At 41.1% G+C, this 25136-nt stretch overlaps 1 protein-coding gene across 5 annotated transcripts; it reads left to right on the forward strand.

Moving 5' to 3' along the window:
- Positions 1 to 682: 682 nt before the first annotated feature.
- LOC131332458 (protein WVD2-like 5) lies at positions 683 to 11649 on the forward strand. 5 transcript variants are annotated; one of them, XM_058366688.1, is made up of 9 exons: positions 683 to 915; positions 2090 to 2362; positions 2494 to 2793; positions 2935 to 2996; positions 6417 to 6488; positions 6741 to 6837; positions 6908 to 6979; positions 7075 to 7185; positions 10946 to 11649. In XM_058366688.1, the coding sequence occupies exons 2-9, from the start codon at positions 2096 to 2098 to the stop codon at positions 11330 to 11332; spliced, it is 1368 nt and encodes a 455-aa protein (XP_058222671.1). In that variant the 5' UTR covers positions 683 to 915; positions 2090 to 2095; the 3' UTR covers positions 11333 to 11649. The 5 variants fall into 5 exon arrangements, with proteins under 5 accessions (XP_058222671.1, XP_058222673.1, XP_058222674.1 ...); XM_058366690.1 differs by having other exon boundaries at positions 2130 to 2362; XM_058366686.1 differs by lacking the exon at positions 683 to 915 and adding an exon at positions 1236 to 1371 and having other exon boundaries at positions 2127 to 2362.
- Positions 11650 to 25136: the final 13487 nt, after the last annotated feature.

Consider the following 25136-nt stretch of genomic DNA (forward strand, 5'->3'; position numbering starts at 1 on the left):
AGGAGTAGTAGTAAGGGGTTGTTTGGACAAAAAAGTCAAAGTGGCTTATTTTTTGTTTTTATTCAAAAAAATTTCGTATCACTTGGCTTATCATCATTTTTTTTGGGGATTATTGCATCCTCATGACAAGAGGAATTTAAAAACTAAAAATTTTTAATCGAAATTCAATTTTTTTTGAATAAAAATGAAAAAATTGACTTATTGACTTATTTTCGTCTCTATATGGCTTTATTTGGCTCATTTTTGACGGAAAAACTATTGGTTTTTTTAGGAGAAAAACAACCCCTGAATACAGTAACAAGAGACTTGGATCGTTAACCGTGGTCTTGTAGTAACCTCCCCTTGGCTTCCAACATCTTTTACTACTCCAGATCTTGCCACATCTTCCGGGTCCCACCTGTTAGTTAACGTGGCATAATCGAGGTTGTACTACATTCCCCCCAACAGTATATCCAACCCCCACCCTCCCTCCCTCCCTCAAAACCGTATCGTATGTTTCTCCCCTCCTCTCTCACTCAAAGCTGCCTGAATCTCACTCTCTCTTTCTCTCTCTCATAACAGAGAGTGAGTGACCTGGAATGGATTTGAAACCCGCTGGCACAACACCAAATTTAGACCCTTAAGAGCCTCCCCGTTTCAAAAATCAAAACCCACCTCCTAAATTTACCCCAACATTCCAAAGATCACAGGTTTCACGAATCTAGGGTTCCCATTCATCCACCCTCTCTCTCCTCTCCTCTCCTCTCCTCTCTCTCTCTCTCTCTCTATATATATATATATATATATATATACACTTTCTCTCTCCGCTCTCAGATCCTTCAAACTCCAAACCCATTCATATATTTCTCCCCCTCGCCCTCCAATGGCCCTCGCTTAATTTCTTTCCCCTATCTATGCTTTCTTCTAGCTAGGCAGGTGAGCCCTCTATACAGTAAAAGCCGTTCATAGTTATGTTTATAATTGCTTGCATTTGACTTTCTTGGTTTTGTTTTCATTTCTTGGGGTATTCAATTGCTATTAGAGATGATTAAGGGGCGTTTTGTGTTTCGATGCCGAGATCTTGGGATCAGAACAATGGATCTAATCATTAGTTTGAAGATCTAGGACACCGTTATCAATTTTCGTGTATTTGTTTATTTATTTGTTTAATGACTAGGGGGTTAGTGGGGCTTGGGTTATGTGTGGTCCCTGGTTACAAATGTATCAGATAATTGTCTTTCCTAAGCCCTGAGTGGCAACCTCAATGGAGTATGCAATGGAAATTGACTTCTCTGTCTATCGCTTTATGTTTGAATCTAAGACCTCTTAAAGAGAGAGGTCCTGGTTGTGACGAATTGACAACGGAATTTCTCCCTTGTCTTGTGGGTGTTGGTGAATGACTTTTAAGGTTTCTTTATAATTGATTGATGTCACTGCCAGCTGTATTTGCGGACAGTTTTGGGGGTTTCTTTTAGCGTATCTCGTTTATGAAGTTGGTTGAACTTCGAAGTTATAAACCACACCCAAATTCAATTCTCTTGATTATCAATGCTTTTTTCTTTCACAAACGAACACAACCGTACATAGATTACACCAATTTTACTTGTTTGTGTAGTGAACTATTGCCCGGCATTTTCTTTATTTTTGTTGCGTTTAAAGTTGTGGGTTCCTCTCTGCCAATACCTGCTTTGAAATTCATGTACAGTATACCTCTACTATAGAGTTGCTGCTATAGGTTATTCTATCTTTTAGTTTGTGACTAAACGGCAGTTGTTTTCGCATTACTTTTTCTTTTTTCTTTTTCCTTTTTTGGTATGGTGGTGGTAAAATCATTAGTTCTGGGGTTGATATATCCAAGAATTTTGGTTAACATAAATTCATTGGGTTTTAGAAAAATTTGTTGGCAGGACACTAATTACTTTTGACACGTGGTTAATAAAGAGTCTCATATTCTAGCATTTGATTTCTTTTAATCTTGGTCCCAAGAAAAAGCTTCGCTGTGTTTCAGGTCTTATCTGTAATCTCTAGGTTCTAGCCTGAGTCCTTTTAAAAATTTGCCTACATCTGGAAGGTTGTACATTTAATGGGTTGGATTAATTGTGATTTCCAGCGTTCAATGGTTGCTGACTTATATGTACCTGTTTCAGCAGACAAGATGAGTCATGAAAATGTAGTTCATGAACAACATTCTGCCCCTGGAGAAGGTGTAGTTTTGGAGAAAATGAATGGGGTTCCAGCTAGTGGTTCTGAGATTGCTGCGCCAAATGGGAATGCAGAAACTGTTGCCGTGCTGGAAGATGATGGAATTATTTACTCGTCTACCATAGCAGTGCTGGACAGACCAACTGCTCATGCTGAAAGTAATGGTTTGACTGCCTCTAAGGTAGGTGATAATTGTTAAGTTAGTTTACTAGCTTGTGCACCTATAAACTCACATTCCGGTGTTAAAACATGAGATGCAATGAACTTGGCATCGTTTGTTAAAACCAGTCTAAATGTCGATCGAACCTTCAGGAAGTTGGAGTGAAAAAGAGAGATTCATCAAAGGGCCCTAAACAAGAAAAGAGTCAAAGTAAGGAAAAAAATGACAAGCCATCTAGCACCAAATGTGCTGCAACAACGGGGTTGAAAAAGAGCAAAGATGGAAAAGATATGGAGACGACTTCTGCTCTTCCCAATGGTTCCTCGGCTTCAAATTCCCGACCTAAAGAGCCCCTTTCTCATGCAACAAAGAGTAGATCATCCAATGGCAAAGTGGTTTCTGGTATCAATTCTAAACCAGCACCTACTAAAGTCTATGTTCGGTTACCCAAGGTAAACATTGATCTTGCTCTTTTTCGATTTCCATCACTGGTGCATATTTTTGTTATGCAAACATACACAATAATTTTCTTTTTTTGGTGTTTGACTACCATATGTTACTAATTATTGTTGGGCTTTTCAACTTTCTTGCAGGAATCCGTAAATTCTGATGCTGCGTCATTATCCGTGAATGTGACACATTCTGAAGGCCTTTTGTATGTTCTGCTTGCACTTCTAGATTACTTGCCTCCTAAATGGAGCTAAATGTCTATATTGTACTTTTTTTTTTTGCTCGGCAAACGGAAACGATTTTATAAAACTTGAAATGGGGTACATCGAGTGGGAAAAAGGGGGAAAAACAAAAGGGAGCATCCAACCGAAAGTTGGATGTTACAACACCACAAGGCCAAACTTAGAGCTTTAGTCTACAGATTCCACCTAAAAAGCTCTTAAACTCCTCCACTGAGTACATCTTGATGTCGAACTTAGTTTTCATCCACATAGCGACCCTTGTTTTGACTAGATCCCCTACCTCACTCGCAGACCTTGTTACAATGTTGAACATGAGGTCATTCCTCGCAAGCCACAAAGACCACAAAGTAGCAAAGAAAGTCACCTCCCAAATGTGCCGTGCCAAATTTCGAAACCTGTTGCCAAACCACCAAGTAGCTAAGACTGCCAGAGAATACCCATTCCAACTTCCGCCACTGGATAATGATCGACCAAATGTTCCAAGAAAACAAACAATGCAAAAGGAGATGCTCCGGGGTTTCCTCATACAGAGAGCATAACTGGCAGAGAAGCGTTTGACCCTCTGGAATCACATTTCTGCTAGCAAGAACAGATCTAGAAATTACCCCAACCTTGAAGAGCCAACCAGGAGAAAATTTCCACCTTTTGTGGACTAAGGTTCTTCCATACTGATCCTAACACCTCATCTTGAACCTGAACAGATTGCTCCCACTGTCCATAAACCGATTTCACCGAGAAGCACTTATTTACTGTCCATTTCCATTGCAGCGAGTCCTGTTTGGATGGGTCCAAAACCGTTTTTTGCAATCTTTGTTGTAACTCCTCTTCTTGGCATTTTTCCCAATCATACAAACGCCTTCCGAATAGAAGATTCCATCTACCAGCCCCCTCTCTTCCTTCATAGCGCTGACCATGTGCTCTTTTTGAGTAGAGATTAAAAAGAGTCTGGGATATACTTCCTTGAGTGCTACCTCCCCGAGCCAAGCATGATCCCAGAATTTCGTTTCCTGTCCTGAGCCAACTCGCATTTGAAAACCCTCTTGAATTATAGGACCAATAGACGAAGAGACATTCCCGATGGAGCAAATATCTCTCCATATGTTCGTGATCTGACCCGAAGCAGGGAGATGAGGAAGCCAGCAGTCCTGAACCAGATTGTACTTCCCTCGAATGACTTTCTCCCACAAAGAATCCTTGTCGTTCCTATACCTCCACCACCACTTTGCAAGCAGCGCTAGGTTTTGAATCTGCAGGTTCTTCACTCCCAACCCTCCATTCTCTTTCTTCTTGGTAATCACCTCCCATTTCACCAAATGCATCTTCTTCTTGTTCACACAATCACCCCAAAAAAAATTGTTGCTGCAATTTCTCAATAGAGTGTGCTACAGCCACAGGCATTTTGAGTAAAGACATATAATAAATTGGTAGATGACCAAAGTTTGAGTTCAACAAAGTGAGTCTACCTCCTGTTGCATTAAATCTCCTTGTCCATATGCTCATTTTCTTACCCATCCTGTCCAAAACTGGTTCCCATGTTTTTATCCTCTTCGGATTAGCACCCAACGGCAGCCCCAAGTATTTGATTGGCAAAGTCTCAATTTTGCACCCCATCACCTGAGCAAGATCTTTCACATCCTGGTGACAAATCTTAACACCACACAAAGAGCTTTTGGAGAAGTTAATTTTCAAGCCTGACATAAGTTGGAAACATCTGAGCACCCTTTTTATATTAGCCAACTCCACTCTATCATTGTTACAAAAGAGAATCGTATCATCCGCAAATAGGAGATGAAACAAGATAACTCCATTAGCCCCAATCCGTGTTCCTTTGATTATGTTTAATTCTTTGGCTCTTTCCAACAATATATTCAAAGCTTCAACCACAATATTGAAAAGAAATGGGGATAAAGGATCCCCTTGTCTAAGACCTTTCTGAGTTTGAAACTCCTTAGTAGCTGAACCATTAATTAGAACAGACATTGCCACGGTAGAAATGCACTCTTTAATCCAGCCACACCATTTTTCCCCAAAGCCCATTTTCACATGCAAATCCAGCAAAAAGCCCCAATTAACACAATCGTATGCTCTTTCAAAATCAAATTTTTAGAATTAGATCACCTTGAGAACTATTTTTCCAGCTTTGTCCAGAATCTGTTTTCCCCCAATAAAGGCAGCTTGAGACTCACCAATTAAAGAGGGTAGATGCAATTTGAGTCTATTAGCCAATACTTTTGAGAGTATCTTATAGACCCACCCCACCATACTAATGGGACGAAACTCTTTAAAAGTATTGGGCAATCCACCTTAGGGATCAGAGAAACAAAAGTAGAATTAGTACCTTTTGTAAGCTTTCCGTTGGCATGAAATTCAGAGAAGAACTGAAGTATCAAGGGCTTTAAGAAATCCCACCCTTTCTTCACAAAGGAGAAGTTAAATCCATCCGGTCCAGGTGCCTTGAGGCTACTGCATGCTTTCAGGGCTGCAAATATCTCTCCCTCTTCAAACGGAATTTCTAAGTAAGAGTATACCAGTGGACTTAGTTTCCTGGTATACACTCCTCCCAAAACAGGTCTGAATCTTCGTTCCTCTGTGAAATTGGTGCAGAAGTATTCAACCGCTGGTTCTTTGATATCCTTAGGATTTTTCAGCACTCTTCCATTAGCCTTAATCGATCCCACTATGTTCCTCCTAAGCCTATTATTGGCCATCACTTGAAAGAACCTAGTATTTTTGTCCCCCAATTTCAACCAGCTGATTCGGGATTTCTGTCTCCACATGGATTCCGTCAGGCGGGAAAGTCTCCAGAATTCAGATTTGGACTTACATCTTGAAGCCTTTTCATCCTCACTAAGCTGTCTTTCTTCAGCTAACAACTCGAATTGGAGTTCAGCTTCAGTTTGTTGTAGAGCGAGGTTTACATCACCAAAAACTTCCTTATTCTACACCCTGAGCTTATCTTTAACAGCCTTCAATTTTTGCATAATCATGAATCCAGCCCGTCCGTTCACCTGGACCTCATTCCACGTTTCTTTGGCTAATCTCATACAACCTGGATTTGAAAGCCAGATATCCATAAATTTAAAGGGACTAGGACCCCAATCCCTACCATCATCGAAGAGCACAATGGGGCAATGATCAGAGATTGGTCTCGGCAATCCCCACTGAAGCACGTTGAAATTTCCAGCCACTGGGCAGACACCAGAAATCTGTCCTATTAGCTAGAATATCAAGATGGTGCGAATGACAATGTGGGGGCTCTTAAATCTAGCGGCTCGAAGATTCAAACATCTGATTAGTTGCATTTAGTTAGTTCTTTGTGAATTTTTATCTATTATTGACAACCTTCTCTTCTGGGGTTTTGAACTGTAATTTCCTGACCACAGGGAGAAGACAAAACTGAAACCATTGAAAAAAGCCCCCCCAAATAGTGCAGAAGGAAGCATAGAATCTACACCGTATCCTAATTCTGCTGACCTTTTATGACCTCCTTTTCTTTAAAGGGTGGTTAAGGTGCAAATAATGGCAACAAAGTTTTCAAAATATCATTCTCACACATTGCAATGCATTCACATTTCTTCATACATGGTTAACATATTTCAACGTACTTTTTGCACCGTAATCAGTGCCCAATGGGCTGTGGTATATGTACACCCTTCTGTTTGTAGAGTACCTTAGTTGATTCTCAGCTACCCTTAACCACATGACAGAAGCCCCACTGCATCGGATGGTACCCGCAGAGTGGGTACTCTTCCAGCCTACAGTTTCAGTTTTAAGTGTAACGAGAGAGCTGAAAAAAGAAAAGAGGTTAGCTTTTACTTGAAGCAAATTTTGATCCTACTTTGTCATTTGCTTGACATTCCTCATATATTGACAGTTTTATTGCAAGCTGGAGGAAAAGATTCATGCGAAGGAAGTAGAAAAAAGCAACTTGCAAGCCAAAACAAAGGTAGGTAACACTGTTGTACTAATAGATTCAAATCTACTAGTTCTGTGGTACGCTGTTAACATTTGTGTATGACTTGTTTGATAATTGTTGAATAGGAAACTCAAGAAGCTGAGATTAAGATGTTAAGAAAAAGCTTGACTTTTAAAGCTACACCCATGCCAACCTTCTATCAGGAACCTCCACCTCCTAAGCCAGAGTTAAAGAAGGTATTTATGTGTTTCCTACTACATATCTCTGGAACAGATTCAACAATCTGTTCATAATGTGATACAGTTGTCAAAATAGAATTGATACTCCTATGAGGACTATCAAGCGTGCTCATACATAAGATGGGCCGGCACCCACTATATTGTTGCTCACCCTCGGAGAAAGAGCCATTCTTGGACAGGATTTTGTACTTTTATGTGCCATGTCACATTAATTTCATGCTCTACCCAAGTCTCCTTCACAACCAGCTTGGCATAGGTTTGAACGCATCATTATACTCTGTATTTGAACACTTCCAGCCACTGTCTTGATTCTTCGTTCCATCACAAATTATTAGAACATAGAAAAGAAATAATCTAAGAAGCACAAATACGGACACGGGACACAGATGCATCATGACACAAACGATGTTTCTCTAAAAAGTAGGACAGACTCGTTGGGAGTACATTGTCTTGTATACGTTGAAGTATGGAGCTATATATCTATGGCCATAAGTTTTTTTTTTGTTGATAAGTATGACTATCAAAAAAAACGTCCTTGTAGCTCCTCGGTTCTTGGAGGTTTAGGGGGGTCACTGTTTTAGTGGTATTCTGAGAGCAGCCACTTTGTGCATATATTGCCAAAGGTTAGGTCTGTCTCCAATCATCTCCCGCCCATACCCCCAATGATTGGGGACTAGATGGGTTATGTTATGTTGTTGTTGTTGTTGATAAGTATGACTATCACCGTAAGTTTGCAATATTAAAATAGATAAGGTACAAAGAAATTATGAAGAATCTTGATGGTCACGGAACTCAAGAAATGATTAAAAAAGGGCATAAACACGGGTAGGTTGAATCCTCTTCCTCATAATTATTTTAATGTACCTTCTTCATTTCTGCACAAACTTTGTGTGAACTGAAAATATGTCCAACTTGTATGCGATAAATCTGTCAAATTTTAAAGTTTCAATAATAACACTTTAGCAAGTTTTTAAGAAGTGTCAATTGCAGCCAAATTGGCATAAACTGCTAAAGATGAACCCATTCAATTGGTACCATTTCGCTACAGTCAGTCCTTTCACGCAGATCAGTTGAAGCCAACGCGAATTAAAAGCCAATGTGAAATAGCCTTACTGCAGATTGAGACCTAGATGGATGAAGAAAAACATAGGAAGGAGCTTTCTTACCACTGTACGAGACTAACCTGCTATAACCATTGCTAGCAAAAGAAATTTCCTTTTAACCTCCCGTTGTATGGATTGCCCCCTGATTTTCATTTTTGACCACCTAACTTCCTAGTGATTTTTGGACCAAAGTGCACCACTAACTTCTGTTACGGAAGTTGTATAAAGACCTGGGTACCCCCAATATTCTTCATTTCATCTGAACAAGATCAGACCCACACTTTTATACATGTAAATAACCGTCGCATATGCACACCAATACAATTCTCCAAGTATCATAGCAACCATCACCATCTACCAGAGAACTAATTCTTTCCTCATAAAAATGACTTAACTTTAATGTTTTATTTTTCACCTTACTATCACCCTTGTGTGTGTGTTTGTGAGCAACCCTTCGCATGCCACCCTTCTCAGTATTCTCCTTGACATCCCTTCGCCTGAAAAGCCCCTCCCAGTGAACATAGTTGATGCTGGTTCATTCGACTGCCAGACCTTGTCCAACTCTCGATCTCCTCAAGGAACATGTTTCAATGCAGACGACCCCGTTAGATTCTGCATAAGCACTGCTTTCCCATTCTCGCACAGATGATCACTCTCTGTCTCTCTCTCTCTCCCTTCTCTTTCTCTTTTGGCTGTGTTAAACGGCGTGAGGCTTGATTTCCACAGTAATTGTTTGTGTTGAGTTACCAGTAATCCCAAAAGTTTAAGCTGTTAGGAAATTGGCTCAACAATGTATATCAAGCTATTTAATGTACTCCTTCACGTGCAACCCCGTCGTGCACGTTGAGATGCAAATTTTCATACATAGAACAAAATAGAATACGAAGGGGAGAAGCAAAATGCAAACGGAGAGAACAAATGTAAACAGAGAGACTTGAACCCAAGACCTCTTCCAACCAGAGCTTTGATACCATGTTAAGTTATCAGTAATCCTAAAAGCTTAAGTTGTTAGGAGATGAGCTCAACAATGTATATCAAGCTAATTAACAGTCGGATGCTTTTCTTTATTTTTGTGTTCCAGTTGTGAATGGTTCCTCTTTCAGTTTTTCAGCCAGGATGAGTGCGCTACTACTGTTTTTTTTTTTGGGTTGTTGTAGTGGTTGGTTGGTGTGTGCTGTTGAATGGATGAATAGGATTGGACGTTATTGGTGGTGGTATTTGAAAATGCTAGTGCGAGGGTAGAAGCAAGGGAGGATTGGCCAGAAAAAAATGGAGTGTGTCGGTGGAGGGAGAAATAATGGAGAGAACAAAAGAAATAGTGGCATTTCTTTCAAAACTTGGAATTCTGAGTGTATTTTGTCTCGAAAAATAGTCACTCTCTATAAAGGTGAGTGAGGTGTGTATGCAGTTAGTTTGGAGAAGAATGAGACAGTGCACTTCTGTCCAAAAATCATGGGGAGGTTAACTGGTGATGAGGAATGTTGGGGGCAATCCGCACATGGCATATGCTTCAGGAGATCAAAGTGAAATTTGCCCTAATAGGAAACTATAATTAATAAAGATGCCACAGTTCGATTCTGGTCGACCCTCGGAGGAAGAAGCCTTATTATCATACCTTGATTGCACCGTTGATTCCAAATATTCCAGTAGACCATGGGAGGAACGATGAACTTCACGACAGATCACTATCATTGGTTGAAATACAATGAACCAATGACCCTTCGATTGGTCCCTTTTCTGGTGGGCTCATCGCTCCAATAGTGTTCTAAAACTCGGAAATACTCGGTGAGTACTCAATGAGTACTCGGTACTCGGTGCCTAGCCGAGGAGAGTTAGGGCTACTCGGTGGGAATTACTTGGCCAGCCGATTACTCGGCATTACTCGGCGAGTACCCGGCGAGTACCGATTACTCGGTAAAACGAGATTACTCGGAAGTGGGGAGAAAATCGAAAAAAAACTTAAAAAATGGGGTAAAATACATATGTTAAATTTGAAGGGTCGTTAGTGTAATTTCAGAATAGTTTTATACTTGCCCTAATAGAGTAAACACACCAGTCAAGCTACTGCTGCTGTTCGAAGCGACTGCTGATGTTCATTTGGTTTGAACGTTGAACTTTGTAATTGACTATTAATTTCGTACTTGGTTTCATTGGTTTGAACGTTAAACTTTGTAATGGGCTAGTAATTTTGTACTTGGTTTGAACTATGAACATTGAACTTTTCATTATGCATTATGAATATCATTTGGGGAACATATAAAAAAAAAATCAAAGTAATTTCTACTCGCCGAGTAATTGCCGAGTACTCGGCCTCCAAGGTACAAGGTGGCCGGCCGAGCGAGTACCGAGTTTTAGAACATTGCACTCCAATCATGAAAACATTGGTGGTTATGAAAATTAAAGGGTAACCCTCCCTCATCCATAATGAACCAGACTTCCTTTCTAGATCCCAGCATCTAAAAAGGTTTAAAATTAGCTGATAGTTGTGGTCACCTTTTGGGTGTTTTGTCGACATGCTTGTGCTGTGTGTGAACTGTGAAATAACTGCAACTGTGTGCTATAAATCACTGGATTAAAGATGTAAAAGTCAATTGTTGTGTGTTTAAATGTTCCTATTTACTTTGGTCTTAAACGTCCACGAAACTGTGATGCAGATACCAACAACGAGAGCCAAGTCTCCCAAGTTTGGAAGAAAGAAGGACTCACCCTCCAGCGACATCGAAGGAAACACTAGCTGCAACCTCCGACCTGTTCGGTTAAGTTTGGGTGAGAAGTTGTCCGAAAATAATACAACCACCAAAGGGACTCCTACCTGTCCCAAGAAGCCCCAGCGTAAGTCCCTCCCAAAGCTGCCTTCTGAAAAGACCATCTTAACCCCGACTAATAAAACGAACGAAGCCGAGTCTCATGAAATCACCGTACCAAAGGAGACAACTGAAATCGCACCTAATGCTGAGCCAAGCTATATTCAGCCCAACAAAGATGACATGGCTGTGGCTGAGACTAACTTCGTGGAGGAACCAATTGCATTGGCAAATTGAACTCAGACGGCAATGGAACGTGGCAGTATTTGATGAGTCCTCAACCCCATTTTCGTGAAAATATTACCAGAGGTATATGTCTAAGAGTTTGAGTCAAAATGATTATGAATGCGTGAAGGATTTATATTATTGAGGGTTGTTATTGTGGTCTTGTCTATAGGCAACAGCAAGGTTGTGCTCACTTAATGTTCAATGAATTTCGAGATTTTCTAGTTTGGTCGTTAGGATTGTGCATTATCCTATGCAGCATTGTACGATAACTGTTTGCCAGTTTGGAATGCTAAATTATGTTAAATGTCTTTCGTTTGCTTGGTCAAGATGATATGTGAATTTTTGGGGGGAAAATCTTCTGTTAAGTAGTCTGGTGTCGAAGTATTTGCCGTTCAGACTCTATGCTGATGAACAAATCGGTAGTGTGACTGTTAACATTGCTCTGGTGATAGAAATTAGGGTATTGCTTAATTTATTGAGGCTTCTGTTGTAATTGTCAAGTTTCTTCTATCTGGAGTTGTTTAGTTTTGTTGTGTCGTTGCTCCTCATTTCAATTTCTGCTCACCCATAAGTAGAATCATTTAGAACTTCCAATCATTTAGTTTCTTTTCTCATCATCGTTTTTCCTTCTGTTTCTTTGTTTTTTTAAGCTTGCCTCTTTTCTCATCATCGTTTCTCCTTTTCAATTTCTTTGGGTTTTTTGGACAACTCACCAAGCACAGCCAGGTTGCGTTATGTTGTGTACGAAGTATATACTTTTCAGCTAGTTCTCCATTTTTAACCTCCAAAACAAGTTCAGCTGTTGCATATACTCAGTTTATTCAGAGCACTAGAATTGTGAAGAACATCTGGGCAAAAAGATTTTGTCTGTTATGTTTTCGAGTATTGTTGTCACTGTCAATATAGTGGGAGTTGTTTAACAAATTTGTTAATATGTCAAATACAGTAGCTTTGCAGTTAATACGTACCAAAACTTTTAGCAATGTCTAGTGAGTAATATATTTGCAAGTTTGGTGAGCGTGATGTGATCTGGTAGTTGAGAGTAAAGTAAATGGATATCTTCAAGGAGATTTCATTTAGATTTATGGATTTTGGATGGAAAGGATAAATAGTACTCATTCAAGGAGGATAGCTCAACTTTGGGATTTAAAGTAGTAAGTTGTTGAGAGCTTTATTATGATGAATTCCAAGTAAGGATGTGGAAGTGGTTTTTTACATATTCAGGGATAACCCAAACAAGTTGAAGCCTTTTAATAAATTACCATATTAGTTTTTTACATTTTACTAGCAAAGTTTTCAATCGCGCAATGTATAGGAATGGGGAAGTCACGGCCGGTCCGCTAAAACGGAACATGTGGCTTCGTGATATGTACAAGGCTGCCTGTTTCGTGCATATTCCATAATTTTGGCCATTAAAAACATAGTAATTGTTTTATTACTCTGTTCCAAGTTGTGAAATTACTAGGGATTGTCCGTACCTAAAGGCACAAAGCAACGCATTTTGAACACCATTTAAATAAATTACCCCTCTATTATTGACCACACCACCAATCAAGCTGACTTCTCCTAAAAGTAGTGTTTTCAAATAAACTTTAAATAGATTTCATCTAATCAACTATGCTTATATTTCATCTAATTTACTATGGCATGCATCAATTCAATATACCCAAAAAATATGTCAAAAAATAGCATATTTGCTGTAATACTTTAGAAATGCCTATAACATAAATAAATCTCACATGGAATATTAACCAATAAACAAAACAAAAAATGAATATCAAAACAGAAGTGTAAAGAGAGTATCTTCCTCGTAAAACTTCTTCCCGATCTTTTTATTTGTCACTTCTGACCATGAATGTCTTTAAACTTCATCGTCATCAATTTTCGAAATATCTTCAATTGTCTTCATCACTCTTGAACACACGCCTATATGCTTCGTCCAAAGAACAAAATTAAGAACATGAACAACAATATAAAAACATACAAAAAAATAATTGCATGAGTAAGAATTCCCTCTTGTAAAGCAAAATGGTGACGAAATACAAAATTAAGAACATGAACAACAATATAAAAACATACAAAAATAATACTTACATGAGTAAGAATTCCCTCTTGTAAAGCAAAATGCTGATGAAATAAGTTACCTTAACCATAGATCTCGTTTATTTGTCCTAACACGGGTGATCATTACCTGTACCGATGTTACCCTAACACATCTCATTTATTTTCATACAAAAGAAAATACATCCATGGAGAGAAACAGTGTACTACTCCACACGACACGACACGAAAGTGCCTCAAAATATCTAACCTAGAGAGAGGGAGAGAACGTGTAGAAAATAGAATAACGGAAAAAATAAAAAGATTTGATTACCTCTTGTTCTGTCAAAGTAGAGGCAATGACCCTCTCTCTTTCTCCAATCAAAGTATGAAGGAAGCTGGTTTCTTCTCTTCTTGGAAAAGATTACGAATTAAATTATTAAGGAAAACATAGATTCATTTTTTGAAGGAATGCTACTCCGTTTTAAGGAAACAATGTAATTATCAACTTGAAAAAAGGATTGTTTCCTTTTAGTATATGAATCAAAAAGGGTTTGTTTCCTTTTTGAATGTAGAAAAATCAACCTAAAAGGAAGCAAAATTAAAAGCAATTATTGAGTTTGATGTAGGGAGATTAAATAGGAAAACCTTTTTAAGTAAGCAACGTAAAAGTAATCAATTGAAAGAATTTATCACTCATAACGTTAGAGAAGTTTATATTATGAAGTATTCTCTCAATCGGACGGCTACAACTAACATGAAATATTGATCGGACGATTGTAGAGAGTGCTGAGTTTATATGTATAGACAAAAGCTGCTCATTTTATAATATGGATGTAACAAAAATATAATACAAAATATAAAATATGTATTGCTGTAAATTTGTAAACATCAATGTAGTGGCCCCGGAAATGGGGCTTGGATCACTCACCGAGCCATAAATGCACCGAGTGCGACTAAGAGGATCCCCGACTCCATGCTGGGCATAAGACCCAGAGACTCCTCGGGATCCCCTCGGACCACTCACTGAGCCACGGTGCACCAAGCGAGACCAAGAAGACCCTCGCTTCTCATTCAGCATAGGGTCTAGGGACCTCATTGTGTCCCCTCGGAACATCGCTCGATGGGAGGAGTCTGGCCGGGCACTGTTGCTATCTAAAGGCGCGGAGCATGCCTAACTCTGATATCCCGAGGCCACTTGAAGAAAGGTAGTTACACCATGAGGGCCCCAGACGGTTATGCCAGGAAGATAATCATTGGGGTCTGACCTGGCTATGTGCTCCATAACCGCCTTATCCCATTCGTCACATATGATGTCACCCGAGGCGGTTACCCGAGTATACCCTCCACACGATAGCTTGGAGGCCAAGCAAAGTAAGGTCTATAAATACAAAGGGACTCTAACTTAGAGAGGTGTGTCATTCTACCCTAACCCTATACCTATACTGTAATAACTCTGAATTTTAATAAATAAAAAGTTATTTATTATTCAAGTTATTATTTAAATTGCTTGATTGCTTTGATTTTTTTTTTATTTTTCCAGTAGTTGATCATAATTACACTTTAGCCCCTCAAGGATCGTTTCTTGACTTTTAAGTCCTACTTAGCAAGTCTAGCTAGCTTCTAATCGGCTTGTTGGAGAAACCAAACTAGGAAGTCACCTAGTTACTTTTCCCTAACCGTAGATGGACCATTTTGCCCATCTTGAACCTTTTCAAACCCTAGACTAGAAATTGTTTAATTAGTTTCTTTTATTGTTTTGGTTTTATTCTTTATCCTTTGGACGATAAAAGTTAGGGGAACTATTATCCATTGGATAATAGAAACTCAATTCTTTATAATAAAATGATTTTGGAAAGATTTGAACAAAGTACTATGATCTTTTAAAAATAAACTTTTATAATTACTTTAAAAGTACTTTTCGATTATTTTACTAATGGAAGTACCCTAGTAGCTATGGTCCATTGGACGATAACCGTTAGGGTAATCTTTACCCATTGGACAATAGCCTTTTCATTATTATAATTGTTATATATATATATATATATATATATATACACACACACACACACACACACACACACACACACGTGTAATTACAAAGGACTTGTAGTTTTTTTTTAAAAGACTTAATTTATTATTTAAAGTACCCGTCCTTTATTATCCATTGGTTATTAACCGTTAGGAGATTTGTTATCCATTGGGTTATAGGTCCATCTTTCAACTATGTACTTGTCCTATTAAACTAATATTTTGTTAAGATTCCCGGAAGTACAAAGTACACTATTATAATAATTAAGTACTAGTACTTTTTGTATTAATTTTATGGGAGAATCTTGACCCTTTTAACCCTAGAGTACATTAGTACATATGTATATATTTATATAAGTACTTGGATGATGTAATTTGCCTTAGTACACTTGTACCCATTTATTTGTTTATTGAGAAAATCTTGACCTTTTAAAGACTACTTGATCTTTTTGTACAAAAGTACATATATTTTACTCTTGCATTGTAGTACATATGTATATAGTTAGTACATGAGAGAGAGAGAGAGAGGGGAGAGAGAGGAGAGAGGAGCCGAGAGGGAGAGAGAGGGAGAGAGAGAGAAGGAGAAAGGAGAGGAATTGATGTGTACCTTGACATTGGTCTTCCAATGTACTTCAAATCTTTGGTGATTTCTCTTCCTAGCCAAATCTTAACTCCATTGTCCTCCTTTGTACATCTTTCAATTGTTTAACACAAGAATCTTGTACCATTGTCTCCAAATCTTCCAACAAATCTTCCAAAATCCCATCCAAGGACTAACCTAGCCATGCAAGCCTACCAATTAGCCTCCAACCTTTCAATCAACCTTGACATGTGAAAGAGAAGTGAGACTTAGAGAGAGAGAGAGGGGGCCGGCCAAAGGAGAGAGAGAGGGAGAGTTTGCCTATAAATAGAAGCTCACTCCAAGCTTTGAACTCACACCTCCAACCATTGCTCTTCCTTCTCTCTAGAAATTCTAAGTGTTCTTGCTTCCAAAGTTTTAGTTTTCTTGTGTTCTTGAGAGTTCTTGAGAGAAACCACCAAACCACTTTCAAAACCACTTCTAGATCCTTAAAGTAGCTTAGTTAAAGTTAGTAAATTGTTTCTAGGAAAAGAAAGTACAACTCTTTTCCTTTCGAAACAAACCGACGCCGTTACGCCGCCGAATTCCAAAATCGACGACCAAATCTTCATAGCCGACTACTACCGCCAAGAAGCAAGGTAGGATCTCCTTATCTTCCATCCCAAGTAGTTATCCTTACCTACCTTCCCAAGTATAGTCTTGTACCCAAATATAAGTTCATTAGGAAGTATCTTTAATCATTTCATTTAAAGTAGATAATGTTATCTTTTGTTGGAAACGTATGAAATGCATGATGTTCATTATTAAGTGATTCAAGCATGTCAATTAGTTTAAAATGGATGATCTTGCTAGATTGAATATTACCATGAATGATATCGTATATGAAAAAGTCCCACCACGGAGTCCATGCATGAGAACGAGACACGAAAATCAAGAAAATAGAAACATGACATCTAGGGTGTGGTTTATGAAAAGGCGTGTTTTGAAGGGTATGAAATGTTTTGGAAACCGCAATGTGGCCGAACGTAGTAGCCCATTGTGTGGTGTGTGTTTTGTGTGCCAATGGGAGACCGGGACGGCGGAACCATTGTGAGGATACTCGGGAGACCGGAACGGCGGAACCGAGGTTGGGTGTGTGGCTTGGTTATCCGCGTTACGGGAGCCAATGCAATGTGTGCCAATGGGAGCCCGGGACGACGGAACCATTGTGAGGATACTCGGGAGACCGGAACGGCGGAACCGAGGTTGGGTGTGTTAAAAACGAGTTTTTGAAAAGGTGATGAGTTTATGAAATGTGGAAAATGTTGACACGGTTTACGAGGAGTCCTGTAGGAGAAACTCACAAATCTTGGACACCAACGTTGATTGTTTATCGTATACGAATGTGTCGTTGTTAGTTATACGAATGTGTCGTTGTTAGTTAAATTGGCTAGATAAGCATGCTATGAGGAAATTCTTTGACTATGTGTTATATCGTTGGAAGTTAAGGGTTAGAGGGTTTGGATTATTCTATTGAGCGTTTAAGCTCACGGTGTTGCCTTTTTTGGTGACCCTGGCCTATTATATTAGAGGCAACACCGGTATAATATGTCAGACTTCATAGATGAACATGGTGAACTTTACACCTTGGAGGCCTTTGGAGCCGAAGAGCTAGCCCGGATGGAAGAACAAGCGGAGCAGTAGTTAGGAACCTTAGTTCCCTTCCGTTCGTAATAAAAGTACTTCTTTTAAGTTTTGTTGTAATAAAGAGCTCGACTCAGTTTCTTTTTCAATAAAATTACTTATTTAACGTACCTAAAATTCGGGGCGTTACAACTTGGTATCAGAGCTTTAGGTTCAAAACCTCGGCCATGGGTAGAATGGGTAGAACCACGAGATAAGTTTGACCGTTGTACAAACGTGAATTGAGTTTAAGTTTACCGTCCCAAATTGGGTGGAATTCTGTCAAAACAATCTTCGGATTGAAGCAAGGCACGGAAATTGGCAGTACAGCCGAGCTGGGAATTCCCGAACAATTGGATGATGACTTAAATCAAGAATCGAATGTGGAATGTAGAAACCTAAAAAGTTTTCTCTAAGTTTTTACTAAAAAAAAAAAAAAAAAACTTCCCTTCAAAAACTTGGCTAATAGAAATCTTTCCTTGTAGATGAATCACTTGAGCTCCTACCAAATCAACCTGCTAGCCGAAGCACACCATCTCGCAAGTACCTTAAGGTCAATAATGAACCAGCTAATAGAAGATCCTTACTTTCCATATGCCTTTCCCTACACCAATGACTACTACCGAGAACATGGCTCTATCATACTTCCCGAGGGAGGAGATGATGCCGAAGCAGCACCCGTCCTAGTCCAAATAGCACCTCCCAACGATGTGGAATTCTTGATTGAGGGAAATGGAGAGGACGATGCGGGAGCAGCCCTCGCCCAAATTCCAATGATCCCGCCCATCAACATGATTGCGGGAGAACCCGAAGAAGATCCCGAGGAAGATCCGGAGGAAGAAGAACCTATGGAAGAACCGGAAGAGGACCCCGAAGAGTTCAGCGACGAAGAAGATTGGCAGCAAGCGATGCAAGGACCAGATCTCGATGCACCGACCGACGACGAGGACTTAGAGAATTGGGAATCCGATGAGGAAGAAGTAGCATTCCTAGGAGCAGAGCCCGAAGTCATGGATATAACCACTAACTCCGGAGATGTGCCACCACCACCTTTCGAGACCGACATAGGCGCATATCGGATGGAATTTCCTAGTATTTTCTAGAATAGTTAGGAAGGCTTAAGAAGTAGTTGGACCTTTTTGATGTAATCAGTTCTAGTTGGAAGTTGTGGCTAGTAAGCCTTCTATGTTGTACTTGTTTATTAAGTAATGAAAGACTTGTGTTTTCTGTTAGACTTGGTCATTGTTTATGTATGTGCGTGCGATTTCCCCCTACCATCTTAAGTCTAATATATAACTTTCCTTGTTGTAGATATGAATTGCCGTATCACCGTAGCAGACCTGCTGTACTACAAGACTTTGATATCACCCGAGAGCCCCATTCCCATCCCACACTTGGGAGTCCGCGACCCCGAGACCGATGAACAGCTATACGAGATAGTTGTGACACCCTACACCAGTGAGGAGCAGTACTTGACACTCGATCCTCAGGACTCACCGCTTAGGGAACTTGCTGAGAAGATTCGCCGAGAGGGAGAGCGTTGGCTCGAGATCCGGGAGAAGGAATGGATGGAGCAGCTGAGAGAGTTATTCGGACTCATTCCGCCCCGTCAGTAGGGTAGTAGTATTAGAATAAGATTCGGATAGCTTGAGTTGCCTTGAAAGCACCAAGGCTAGAAGAACCATCGTTACAACTTGTATTTAGAATCTTGTTTTCAGTCTACTTGTTTTATAGTAGAACTCTATGATTGTAATTTCTTGCTAATCTATGAAAAGTTTGCTTTGTTTTTGAAAATACTGTTGCATATTAATTGATAAATGGCGAAATTCATAAGTAGACTAAATCGCCCCTTTACAATTTTTACTCGTAGATGGTGAACCGACGCAGCGGACTAGGGTACGAGAATGGTGAATCCTCTAACACTAACACCGATCTAGCTCAAGTCATGCGAGCACTTGTAACTGCTCTAAATGCTAACCGCCATGACCAGAATCGTGATGATGGACCAATGACCCGAACCCGGGCAATGAATGAATTTTGCAAGCGTCGACCCCCGACCTTCAACGGAGATCCTAACCCTACCATGGCGGAAGCCTGGCTGAAAGAAACCAAGGTGATCCTGGACACCTTGGAGATCACCCAGAACGGGGACCGAGTGGCCTTAGCTACTTACCAGCTGAAGGGAGAAGCCCGCTATTGGTGGGAGTTAATGGAGGCCACCCATGCCATCGCCACCATGACATTTGCCGAGTTTGAAACCCTATTCCTCGACAAATACTTCCCTACACCCCTTCGCCTAGCCAAGGAGCAGGAATTTATGAACCTGAAACAAGGGACGATGACCGTGACCCAGTACGTGGTCAAATTTGAGGAGCTATCCCGTTACGCCCCAACCGCTGTGGCAACCTAAGATAGTAAGGCAAGAAGATTCGAGTGGGGGTTGACTACCGCTCGAAGGGCCGTAGTGGCACAAGCTTTTACCACCTGTAATGGTGTGGTTCAGTGTGCTCTCCGCCTGGAAAGCGAAGAGGCTGACTTCAAAACTCGATGGAGGAAGGCGACGGGCAACACTGGCGGGCCGATCCGAACGCAGCCATCCAACAACAACCGCGGACCCTACCTGACCAAGCCTTTCACCCCAGCGCAAAACAACCAACCCTGGAGGACTACTGCATCCCGGCATGGTGAACCGCAGAGGGGCAGCCAGAACAGAGCAACGGTCCAGTGCTTCAACTGCCAGGCCATGGGTCACTACAGGCGTGAGTGCCCCCAGCCCCAGAAAGAGAGGAATGGGAGCTTTTGGAATCAGAAGGCTCAACAGCCCAGGCAGGCCAGCTTTGTGAAGCAGAACCCTGGAGGTCCAACACAGTAGCTGAACGGGCAGAACAAGGGAAAACAGCCCATTGGAACCCAGCAAGGCACAGGAGGACGTATCTTTGCTCTACAGGCTGAGGAGCAGGAGCAGGATCCCTCTGTGATCCAAGGTACACTACTATTGTATAGCACCTGTGTACAAGCTTTATTTGATTCTGGAGCATCGCACTCGTTTATATCTACCACTTGCGTATCTGCCTTAGCACTAGAAACGGAACCCCTTAGCAAAAGTACGAAAGTAGTATCGCCAATGGGAGGGAGCATAACTGTTAAATTAGTGTGTAGAGGGTGCGAGTTAGAGGTAGCCAACCTGCGCCTGACTTGCGATCTCAGAATGATCGACATGGTGGATTTTGACGTAATTCTAGGCATGGACTGGCTATCTGCTCATCGAGCAGTCATAGACTGTCATCAGAAGACAGTGACGGCCTACACTCTAGAGGGAACTCATTTCTATTTTAAGGGGGATAGAGAAGCAGCGAGTTTGACAATGAAAAGATCTAGGTGGCAGAATCAACTATTTGGATGGCTAGCTAGTCTCCAAATGGAAGAAACTGACAGGATGGAGTTAGGACTACCTCACATCGTGTGCGAATATGCCGATGTTTTCCCTGAGGAACTTCCTGGCTTACCACCTCCAAGGGAGATAGACTTCTCCATAGAACTTCAACCGGGAACGGCACCAATCTCGATGGCGCCATACCGAATGGCCCCGGCCGAACTAAAGGAGCTCAAGACCCAGTTACAGGAGCTATTGGATAAGGGATTTATTAGGCCGAGTACTTCACCATGGGGGGCACCTGCTCTGTTCGTGAAAAAGAAGGAAGGGACGCTGCGATTATGTATCGACTAAAGGAAGTTGAACCAAGTCACCATCAAGAATCGATATCCGTTGCCTAGGATCGATGACCTTTTTGATCAATTAAGAGGAGCAACCTGCTTCTCTAAAATTGATCTCCGATCAGGCTATCATCAATTACGGATTCGAGACGAGGATATTGCCAAGACGGCTTTTCATACCAGATACGGCCACTACGAGTTTGTAGTAATGCCATTCGGGTTGACCAATGCTCCGGCAGTATTCATGTGTCTCATGAACAAGATCTTCCAACCCTACTTAGACAAGTTTGTAGTGGTGTTCATTGATGATATATTGATATACTCTACCAACAAGGAGGAGCACGAAGAGCACCTTCGGATAGCGCTACAAGTACTTCGAGATAACCAACTCTATGCCAAGGCAAGTAAATGCGAGTTTTGGCTAGAAGTGGTTAAGTTCTTGGGACATGTAGTATCCAAGGAAGGGATTGCAGTGGACGAAGGCAAGGTCGAAGCAGTGCTGAACTGGAAACAGCCGACCTCAGTGTTCGAAATCAGGAGTTTCCTAGGATTGGCTGGGTATTACCGAAGATTCATCCCGGACTTCTCAACCTTGGCCAAACCAATGACCAAGTTGACTCAAAAAGGAGTGAAGCTGGATTGGAATGAAGCCTGCGAGAAATCTTTCCAAGAATTGAAGAAAAGACTGACCAACGCATCGGTAATTATCGTCCCTGAACGAGGAGTAGATTATACTGTTTATTGCGACGCTTCGAGAGATGGCTTGGGATGCGTGCTGATGCAGAATGGGAGGGTCGTAGCCTACGGATCTCGACAACTTCGACCTCACGAGAAGAATTATCCTACCCATGACCTAGAATTGGCCGCAGTAGTGTTCGCCCTCAAATCTTGGCGATACTATCTGTGGGGAGAACAATTCAAAGTTTTCACCGACCATAAGAGCCTCAAATACCTGTTCACTCAGAAGGAATTGAACCTGAGGCAGCGCCGATGGATGGAATACTTGGAGGACTACAAGTTTAGCTCCAGTATCACCCCGGCAAGGCTAACGTGGTAGCCGACGCTCTGAGTCGAAAAGACAGAGCACAGAAGGTCAAGACTGCCATCAAGGAATGGGAGATGGTGGACACCCTTAACGAGTTCAACCTGCGATCATCATCAAAAAGCGGAAACGCTCGACTGTATGCTCTAGTTGCAGAGCCAGCACTTCATCAGGAAATCTTACTAGCCCAAACCTTCAAGCAGAACTGTGAGTTCGTCCGACATCGAATCAGAGAAGGAAAGGCAGTGCCAGGATGGACTATCGAGGAGAATAACAGCCTAAGATTCAAAGGGAAAGTATTCGTACCTAATATTGGAACCCTTCGAGAAGACGTACTCTGAGTAGCTCACCATTCGAACTTCGCAGTTCACCCTAGCGGTACAAAGATGTATCACGACTTGCGAAGAACGTACTGGTGGGAAGGAATGAAGAAGGATGTAGCACGGTTCGTATCTACCTGTTTGGTGTGTCAACAAGTCAAGGCTGAGCATCAGAAACCTGGAGGAGATCTTCAACCCTTACCAATACCGACTTGGAAGTGGGAGCACATCTCGATGGATTTCGTGACTGGACTGCCAAAATCTGCCAAGTCCAACACAGCCATCTGGGTGATCGTAGATCGACTCACCAAGTTTGCACACTTCTGCCTGTCAAGATGACAGAAAACATGGAGCAACTAAGCATGTTGTACATTTGAGAAATCGTACGCCTCCATGGAGTACCAATCTCGACAGTATCTGACAGAGACCCACGTTTTGTATCACACTTTTGGAAAGGATTGCAGAAAGCATTGGGAACGGACGTGAGGCTTAGCATGGCCTTTCACCCCCAAACAGACGGACAAACGGAGAGAACTATTTAGACCCTGGAAGATATGCTGAGAGCCTGCGCCTTGGATTTCTCTGGAAATTGGGAGCAGCATTTACCGTTGGTGGAGTTCGCCTACAACAATAGCTATCAAGCAAGCATTGGGATGGCACCATATGAAGCTCTATACGGTCGACCCTGCCGATCTCCAGTCTGTTGGACCGATGCTGGGGAGACAGGATTGATCGGGCCTGACATAGTACGAGATACCACGGAAAAGGTCAAGACCATCAGGCAAAGGATCCAGACCGCTCAGAGCCGACAGAAGAGTTATGCGGATAAGAGAAGCCGACCATTAACCTTTGCTGTGGGAGATCATGTATTCTTGAAGATCAGACCAAAGAAGGGAGTTATCTGATTTGGGAAAAAGGGGAAGTTGTCTCTGCGCTTCATCGGACCATTTTACATCGTGGAGAAGATCGGGAAGGTTGCATACCGCCTGGCACTACCACCCCAGCTGGACCAAGTGCATAACGTGTTTCACGTTTCCATGCTTCGCAAGTATCTAGCCTTACCCACTCATGTTCTCAATTGGGAAGACATCACTATCGAAGAAGACGCGACATACGAAGAAGAGCCAATAGAGATTCAAGACCAAAGTGAGAAGGTGATCCGAAACAAGACCATCAAGTTGGTGCGAGTTTTGTGGAAGCACCGAGGAGCTGGAGAGACCACATGGGAAAGGGAAGAAACCATGAAAATGAATTACCCTCACCTGTTCGAATCCGAGCGTGCACCTAATTTCGAGGACGAAATTGTTTAAGCGGGATAGGTTGTAATAACTCTGAATTTTAATAAATAAAAAGTTATTTATTATTCAAGTTATTATTTAAATTGCTTGATTGCTTTGATTTTCTTTTATTTTTCCGGTAGTTGATCATAATTACACTTTAGCCCCTCAAGGATCGTTTCTTGACTTTTAAGTCCTACTTAGCAAGTCTAGTTAGCTTCTAACCGGCTTGTTGGAGAAACCAAACTAGGAAGTCACCTAGTTACTTTTCCCTAACCGTAGATGGACCATTTTGCCCATCTTGAACCTTTTGAACCTTTTCAAACCCTAGACTAGAAATTGTTTAATTAGTTTCTTTTATTGTTTTGGTTTTATTCTTTATCCTTTGGACGATAAAAGTTAGGGGAACTATTATCCATTGGATAATAGAAACCCAATTCTTTATAATAAAAGGATTTTTGAAAGATTTGAACAAAGTACTATGAACTTTTAAAAATAAACTTTTATAATTACTTTAAAAGTACTTTTCGATTATTTTAATAATGGAAGTACCCTAGTAGCTATGGTCCATTGGACGATAACCGTTAGGGTAATCTTGGATAAAATATCGTTAAATACTTCATCGGAATACATATAAGGGGAAATAACGAAACAGTGGAACAAGGGGCAAATATTGCCCAGTTCATGGACCACTTTTTCCTGAATTCATCTGGACATGAGAAGGAGACAAATAATCCCCTATACATGGAGAGGGCAACCTAGAATGACTAATATGCCCTTGCTGAAAGAAACCCTAAATTTCCCCAATTTTGAATCCCAGCCACTGTTCTCTCATTCCATCCTTCCCTCGTACGCTGCTGAAGAGGAAAGACCTACAGGGGAGGGTTCCGCCTCTGCTCGTTTGCTGCAACGACCATTCTCCTTCACCTTTTCTTCCTCTCTCACTTCATCTCTCTGTAAGCTATAGTCCTTTCTCCATTCCACCGAAGAAGAAGCAGTGTCTTCTCCCTGACCAAGCGAGTTCGTAGCTGTACGCATCTGGTAAGGAATGTTTTGGGTGTTTCAATTTTCTTTGCAGTTTTCTCTCTTTTCTCTTCTCTCATTTCGTCCATGTGTCTCTGTTTGCAAGCAATTTGGTTTTTTTCAT

The sequence above is a fragment of the Rhododendron vialii genome, chromosome 7a (genome assembly GCF_030253575.1).
Source record: "Rhododendron vialii isolate Sample 1 chromosome 7a, ASM3025357v1".
In the NCBI taxonomy this organism is placed as follows: domain Eukaryota; kingdom Viridiplantae; phylum Streptophyta; class Magnoliopsida; order Ericales; family Ericaceae; genus Rhododendron; species Rhododendron vialii.

What these genes read in the sequence shown, in the direction of transcription:
- LOC131332458 (XM_058366686.1), top strand. Translation starts at nt 1,251, where the DNA reads ATGCAATGGAAATTGACTTCTCTGTCTATCGCTTTATGTTTGAATCTA. An exon ending in CCCTTGTCTTGTGGGTGTTG is followed by an intron (nt 1,372 to 2,126) that starts GTGAATGACTTT and finishes TACCTGTTTCAG; the next exon opens with CAGACAAGATGAGTCATGAA. An exon ending in GAGCTGAAAAAAGAAAAGAG is followed by an intron (nt 6,838 to 6,907) that starts GTTAGCTTTTAC and finishes ATATATTGACAG; the next exon opens with TTTTATTGCAAGCTGGAGGA.